Source organism: Daphnia pulex, chromosome 3, assembly GCF_021134715.1.
Source record: "Daphnia pulex isolate KAP4 chromosome 3, ASM2113471v1".
Lineage (NCBI taxonomy): Eukaryota > Metazoa > Arthropoda > Branchiopoda > Diplostraca > Daphniidae > Daphnia > Daphnia pulex.
In genome coordinates, this window is record NC_060019.1 from 571,608 (window position 1) to 579,811 (window position 8,204).

Consider the following 8,204-nt stretch of genomic DNA (forward strand, 5'->3'; position numbering starts at 1 on the left):
GAAATCCGCAGCTCTTTTTATACTAGGCTCCACGGTCCAGCAGGAGCACCACTAGCGAGCAAAACACGGAAAACTTTTCTTTTTTTTCCCCATTGGGATAGGAAAAAAGTTCAATAATCCAGGAAAAAAACTGACCTCGTTCAAAAATGAAGTTGAGCTTTCACCTTTTTGTTTAGGCTATTGTCGCCGAGAGTTCGAGGTTATAGATTTTAAAAATAGAATGTCCAAAACGTATTACCATGACCTGTTTTCTATTTAGCGTTTAAAGGCCTCAGTCCAGCAGTTTAAACCGCTTTACTTGGGAAATGAAATCCGAGGTCAGGTATACACACGAACTAGGTCAGACTGCAGGTAAAATCAATTTTGTTGCTAGGCTGAAATGGTATGCCCGATACGAAGCTAGAAAAAACAGTTAATTTCTTGATTTAGATTTTAAATAGTAAATGCTGCTGTGAAATGAACAACGGAGCCACGGAAACTTATTCCCAGTTGGAATTGACGCGTTGTTCAGACCATTAGTCTTATAACCACAACATGCTGTGTCATTTAGCTGCAATTAACCATGTTGAATAATCAAATATAGTCTCGATTTCTTATTCAATTTCCAAACATCTGGCGGGGGAAACCCGGGGACTGTTTTCACCTTGGTCTCATATATCATTACATAATACATATGTTGAAATATGTAATAGCTCGACTGGAAAAGGAACGAAGAAAAAGTATTGAGGTGACAATGATAAAACTGGAAAATAACACTTTGCGTGCTGTATACATCTTCGTGCAACTTACCAAAGTAGTCTAATTTGACCTGTGATTTCCCATGCACCTAAGCGTCAACACTTTTCCCGCACGATTTCTTTCCATTATTCCAACCAAGATTTCAACGTGAAATATTGAGTTATTAGAGAGCGTATAAAAGGGTATAATTATTTCATCTATCCCAGTCGTACAGAGTTCAAGTTATCTGCGCTATGCTGAACGAAAAATAGATGACATAATTACGTATTACATATAGAAAAAGCCGGTAAAAAGAATAGTCTATAATATACGCGGATCGATGGGTGGGTTCTCGGCTGAGAGCCGTGCAACTCCGTCATCACGAAATTCAGCTGGGAATTCCCGCTGGTCGATTTATTATGCAAAATGGCGCCAACCGACGTGTTCGGATGACGCGTGTTTGCAAGGATATACAAATCAGCTCTGATGCTGCTACTTCATAATCTCCCTTAATAAATCTATTCGCCCTCGTCGTCGCTTCTATAATATAATGTTAGACTTATATACGCGCCCACGCTCTATCCCCCCTTATATATTCCATTGTACATCATCCAGCCTTATACTTTTAAAAGGAAAAAAAATTATCTATTCAGTTCCTGCTATTTCTAGATCATTTTTCGAGTGTCTATAACTCTCTTCCTCCCTTTTCCTGGCTGGGTAAAATTTATTAAATAGGAGAAGACGAAGCTTTTCATCTTGCTCGTTCCTGTTCCTCCTTGCCCTTTTTTTAAACAAATTTTTGCTCCGCATATTATGCGGATGCTTTATTGAAGTTCGTGACAATGGCGAATGTTGCTCTTCTTCTTACCACCAAAGGGTATATTTTTTGCTCTTTTACATATTAGACATTTATATATAGAAGGGCTCATATAATAACGCACAGTAGAAAATCTCTCTGTGTAAAACTGATGATGAAAATGGATTTGACGTCGGCTCTTTTATATCATCGCTCGGCTATAAATATTATACTCGCACAAAGTACGACGTACGTAGAGTTTGATCATCACGAACGAGGACTTTTATTTGTGTGCTGCCGTCATCCCGCAGACGAGCAGCCGTTCACGTTTTTTGGGTGGGGAGAGAAAATAATAATAACTATCGCGTGCTGCAGACGTCGGATAATCAAAAGCTCTCCGGCATCAGCTGCGCTGATATTCTATGCCTGCGGGTTTTTCTATAAAAAAAGCGCACGTACGTTCATCATTATTACGCCAGTTTGAAAAAGGAGCTCAACAATTTGTTGTCGTGTAGAATTCGATCAAGATCATATAGCGGGGGATATATTCAAAATGGTTGACGAATTCATCTATAGAACTCCCCAGCACGTTTATATAAGTTACGACAGCATTACGTAAGATGTCGACTAAAGACCTACATCAAGCCTAAAATAGAACTTGATATATTCGGTACGTCTTGAGTCTTGACGACAATGAGGCTCATATGTGAGCAGCAGCGTCTGAGCCGCGCGTATTATACGTAACGGGAGAGGAAAGGAATACATACTTTACCGAATTTTCTTATCTGATATTTTGATTGTCATGATGTACGTATACTTCAACGATAGTCACCGACGGTGTCCATCAACTGCCCAGATTAATTACGATTGTTCGCTATAGCAGAGACGGCTGATGACGTAAAGTAGACTGTGAGTCGACGATATTAACCATCCACCACCGACCGACTTATCGGATATAGATTATAAACTTACGGTTCGCCTCGAGGCGCATCTGTCGAGCTATTTTCTCAAATCCTATCATATAATAGTCTGGCGAAACTTAGACAAATTAATTCGAATTAATTCATGAAATGAATCATAAGGCAAATCGTTATGAGAATGATGTGAAATTGTATTCGGATTACAATTGAAAAGATGAAGGTATTAGAAGCACATCACGAAGAGAAGCGCTTATATGTTGATGAGGTTATACAACAATTGATTAATAAGCTCCGTGGCTCTGAGCGGGAGCAGCAGATTGAACTGATCCAGATGCTCCAAAGTTGGACTGAGCAGGAGCGTACGCCTGTTGCTGGGCAGGGGCGACGAAGGACTGTTGAGGAGCAGCGAAAGATTGTTGTTGTTGGGGAGCAGAGAAGGTCTGCTGTTGCTGGGCGGCAGGAGCGAAGGAGTCGGTCAGAGGTGCCGAAGCGGCCGGGGCTGATTGGTGGACTGATGAGGCAGCAGTTGGGTTGATGGTGATGCAGGAGCAGATCTGGTGGGTAGCGGCCGGAGCGGATGAACCTCCGCCAAGGAGCGATCCTGCTCCCGATGCTGATGGGCTAGATTGTTGCTCGAAAGCTGGGCTAGCCAATGATGGCCTCTGCTGGTCAAATGCCGAGCTGCTTGAAGCGCCCTGGTTGGCGTAGGAAGCAGATTGCTGATGGCCACCCATCATTCCGGATGCTGGGCCTCCAGATTGAGATGCCTGGCTGGATCTATCGTAAAATCAATTGAGAGATTAAATTAATTTTATTTTCAGTGATATTTATAAAGAATTTCAGACTTACTGGGAGAGGTACTGGCCGGAGCAGGAAGCGCTCAACATGGCACAAATCATAACGACCTGTCAGAAAAAAAAATAATTATAAGGAATAAATCAAGAGGATCATCATCGTTGTACCCAGTCAACTTTTTGGGTGAACGCACTGAAGGAATAATCTAACAAGCGAGTTCTCAATTTTTAGATTGGACTCAAAAACCTCAAACGTATATACCTTTGAAAATCAATTTGAATTGAAACACTCTGGAAATAATGTTCTAAACTTTTATCTATACAATAATTGTTACTACTTACAGTCTTGAAGGTATTCATGATGATCAGGTTGCTATTGGAAGACTGAACTGGAGGACTTGTAAAGGTGAAGTGTACTATTCCAAGAAATCGCAGGCCTTTTTATACCAACTTCTCCGATAGCCAGGTGTATAGGCTACAATTATAAAAATAAAAGAAGTTGCTATAGGCAAACTGACCTCGTTCAATGGTCCAGTAGTTGACCCTACAACTTTCACAATTTACTTTGGGCTACCGGTGATCCCCTGCTGGAGCAAGGTTTAACGTTGTACAGGTAAAGTGAATACTATATACCTATAGGCGGACCTTTTCTCTTCTTATATTTCTGTCCTTATATCATGTACATAAAGGAGGGGGATTTCCGAGGTCACCTGCAAAGTGTAAACTGGGTCAGACTGAACTATGGGCCTATAGCTATCGCAAGGAAAAAGATCTTGTTGCTAGGCTCTCTGATGATGTCTAATAAATAGGATTCAACGAACTTACGTGGGTTTGTCACTCGACGTTTGCTCTTTATTAATTCGCAGGAAAAGCTCATTTCCGAGTCTATGATGTAGGAATAGGCCCTACACATATATGGCTAATGTGTGGTGATGGTTTGAACGAAGTTGCGCGAAGTTGTACGTCCGCCGTCTGCATTCCCGTGGATCCTGTTAGTCATTGTCATTGAATTACCCAACTTTATATAAGAGAAGCCATTTCTACTATATAGGCCCAAACAAAAGCTAATTATAACGTGATTGCATGCCGATTGCAGCTATAATGAATGAATATTTGGTTATTTTTATTATATATATATAGACATGAAAGACTAGTAATAGCTGTTTATCCAATTGGAGCAAACGTTGAATAAAATCCATCATCAGCTCTATAATATTCTCACTATATGAAACTGGTGCGTCATCTGTTTTGGAAATTCTCCGCGTCAATCTTTTAATCAAAAATGCGCGTTTGAAGATTGGCCCACGTGTTTTGATGAGTTGCTTCCAAATTAGAAGCAGCATATATAAAGATCGCGGGGGCCCTTCCCAGTATTATGTGCATATATCAACTCTTCCGGCCCCCTCCCCAATTTTTTTTTATTTCAGCAATTTTTGAGCTTTTAATATATGAGGTCCTAGATTTCTCGTGTGCTGCTGCACGCAAGTCTGGCGGCACGTGTCATACATGGTTTGATATCCTTTTTCTTCTTCTAGGAATATAACCACACAGCAGCAGCAATTCCTGCGGCGCCTTATATAATCACAGCAGATAATGTTACACAGCAGCACTGCAGCAGTTGCTGTTTCGTCTAGTCATATAGGAAACATTCTCAATATGAACATGCACAGTTAAAGTGAAAAATATTTTTAATTCGTTATTCTGCACTTAGGCTATTATAGCCTACACATAGCGACTTACAGCAGGTGAAAGAGTGCTACATAAATATAGACTATTATATAATAGTCATAACGTCGGAGTATCAGTAACAGCCTACAACCGAATTTGCCGGGAAAACTTATTTGTTATACACGCTTATATTTTCCTGGATGGTGAAAAAGTTGACCTTTTTGAGGCCATCATCAGTTGAATAACAAGTTTTCGGCGGCTAGCGGTCTATAAATAATAGGCTAATCCGAAGTGGTATAGAGGTAGATGAATGTAATCAGCTTTCGAGCTCAGAGCACAGCACAATGTAATAATAAGTAGAGCCCACCTACCTAATATACGAGGAAAATGAGTGCATACACTCTAAAAAGGAAAGAAAGGATACGTAATGTACCCAAAAATAATCAAGAGCTAGAGCTCTGTTCTCTCGGTATAGGCCCTGGGAATTATTTTTGATGGACATATATGCTGAAGTGCATTATTGATGCTGCGAGTGTGCTGTGCATAACTGGCGGATGAAACTTGTTCCAGCCAAATTTTTCCGCCAGTCTTTTATTATATAATACCAAACCAGTTTTGTTTTTTGTTTTTTTTCAGGCGGAAACAGCAGACTCTTTTGTGTACGTGTCTATTTACTTGTAGGTAGAAACATATAGTATCATCGCCGGACCCTTCATTCATATCTCTTTTCTGCTTTTTTTTTGGCGGATGCGATGCCAAAATATTGCGAGGGTTTTTCTAGATCGCTGGTGCGGAGTTGCTCCAGCCGAGAAATCGCAAATTCGTTAAAGTGAAATTACCGAGAATTTTGGCCAAAGACTATTTATTATACACGGTGCGCCAGAGGACGTTATTCAAACGAATCACCGATTTTGAGTTGATCATTCGGTCAACGTCAAGGAGCTTACTTTGCATACTTGAATTTTCCCTCCAAAAAAGCCGAAAGGTTATAAACATGCAGGGTATAAATACACACACTCTTGGGCGCTATAAGGTCTGTTATAACAAATAACAAAGGCGCTTGTACACTGTGTATATAACAACAAAAATCGAGACAAAAATAAATACCTCAAAATAAAAAGCTCTGTTCTCTCTGATGTATAGGCCTTGGAAATTGTTTTTGATGGATATAGTATATCAATGTCGATTCCTTTATTTTGTCTCCTCCGTGAGTGGCCACTGCGGTGCAAACTGTCTGCCATCAAAAGGCGAATCAAAAGGCCAGTCATCGCTCGTTTGGATTCTCGTTGGATGTTTGATGGATGGAGAAGAAGAAGAGAAGGTATAGTATAGCGATCGCGATCCTTATATCGCTCATTAACTAAAGTTAACACGAACAGTCGACTGTCTCCAGATCGAGAGAGAGAAATCCACTCGCCTTTTTGTCATCGTGTATAATGTGGCCTGAGGTTCTGATATAATTCATCGCGGCAGACAAGTTCGAAAACAATTACGTATTGACACAGGTTGTTGGCCAGGATTTGATTTGATTTCTAAAAAAAGTAAAGGAACGAATAATTGTGCATCGCATCATTTTGATTTGTTGTTTTTTGGTTTTCTATGCAGATTTGCCAAATTTCAAATAAAAATGTGTTTACCTACCCCCCTCCCTCATTTTAGACAAAATGGTTTCCGCTCCGGGCGACAATTGACTAACTTTGAGTAATCTTCACAGTTATGACATGCGCGCAGGTGATTTCTCTCTATGACTGAAACTGCTGTTCTAATTGTTTACTTCTTGAATGTGAACTTAAACTATCTCATACGATTGTTCAAGTGAACACATTTATAATTCCGACAGCTATTAAGGTATGAGCATTAACACGGGTTGAGTACTTATCATTTCGCTACATAACGAGTTCATATCAGCCTATACATAATCTGATTTATTTTTTGCTTCAATCAGGTTAAATCACAGTCATGATTATAGTTCTCATCCATGGCATCTAGTTAATGTATGCATATAGATTCTATATCATCATCACATGTGATTTGTTAGTTACCTAACTGAGAAAAAAATCAAGCAACATATAGAATATCGTCATTGAACTAATGCTAGCATACTAAGCAACTGCAATAATTGAATTAATGCACGTTTTATGCGACCATTCAAGATTTAATAATACCATCATTAAACTTTATCCTAATCAATGTACAACTCACAATAAGAAATTAATTTAAAAAATATCTCGTGATTCTAATGAAAGGTATTGCTCTCGAAACGAGAAATATTGCATAATAAGAATTCCTGTAAGCGCATACACCTGCATGGCTGCATGCTCTGCTCCCCGTCTGAGAGCCGGTGATATCTCAAGTTAATCGCGGTCATTAAGATTTGAATCATCATTTCAGCTGATTTATCGAGTTATGTAATATATGAACTCGATAAATCAATTCACAGACATTGTGCAGAAGTGATAACTCCTAGATGATATAAAGAAATTCAAGTAAAATCTAAACCGTTTCGACTTGCTATTTTGTAAACACGGATGGGACTTGAATATCATACTTATATCAGGTTTGTTTGTGCCTGATAATCAGATGCGGTATCCACATCACATCACTCATGATCTCTTATTACCATTTTCGCTTGCTAAATTTAATTGCACATGAATAGGAAAGGATGCGACACATCGTCATATATCTTATTGTCATGTGTAGAGTCCAACTTTGTCTGTTGTAAAGATGTAATGCTAAAAGTCGAAAATAGCGGTCGAATTAATAATAGTTATCTGGTCGTCTGCATAAACAACTTGTGTGACACAGGCACATCACCCATGTATAACAAAATGCCCTCTTAGTCCTCTTAATGGTAACATTTTGTGTGTTTAATCAGGACCACTCGAATTATCGAAAATTGGTTTATGCGGGATTGCCGCGAAGTTTTTAGCCAAAATGCTAGATATTTATATACGGTGTGCCAGAGCACGTTATATTCAAACGAATCACCGAATTTCGAATTTAAGTTGATCATTCCGTCCACGTCAAATTGTTTTTTACTTTGTATATTCTTGAATTTTCCCTCCAAAAAAGCCGAAAGGTTATAAACATGCAGGGTATAAATAACTACACACACTCTTGGGCGCTGTAACGTCTGCTATCACAGGCTTGTAGCTACTGCTTGTATAACCTTTTTTTCTTTCATATATTTTTCTTTCAAAGTGTTGAAACATTTGTCTAGCTGCTGGGTAGAAACGTGATTGAGTACAAAGCTTCTTTTAGTGCCACTCGAGCGTTAACAATGTTTTGCAACTGCCGTTTTTTCTTAAA

The 8,204-nt window shown here is 39.3% G+C and overlaps 1 protein-coding gene across 1 annotated transcript; it reads right to left on the bottom strand.

Annotated features, from left to right (window-relative positions):
- Positions 1-2,609: 2,609 nt before the first annotated feature.
- LOC124190772 (predicted GPI-anchored protein 58) lies at positions 2,610-3,644 on the bottom strand. The gene is made up of 3 exons (XM_046583625.1): positions 3,570-3,644; positions 3,283-3,338; positions 2,610-3,210 (listed from the first exon to the last, which is right to left on the bottom strand). Exons 1-3 carry the CDS (start codon positions 3,585-3,587, stop codon positions 2,715-2,717), a joined length of 570 nt encoding a protein of 189 aa, XP_046439581.1. The 5' UTR covers positions 3,588-3,644; the 3' UTR covers positions 2,610-2,714.
- Positions 3,645-8,204: the final 4,560 nt, after the last annotated feature.

Excerpts from the sequence above, each read along its gene's own strand:
- LOC124190772 (XM_046583625.1), bottom strand. Across the intron at positions 3,211-3,282 it reads TCCGGCCAGTACCTCTCCCA|ATCCAGCCAGGCATCTCAAT; the intron begins GTAAGTCTGAAA and ends ATTTTACGATAG.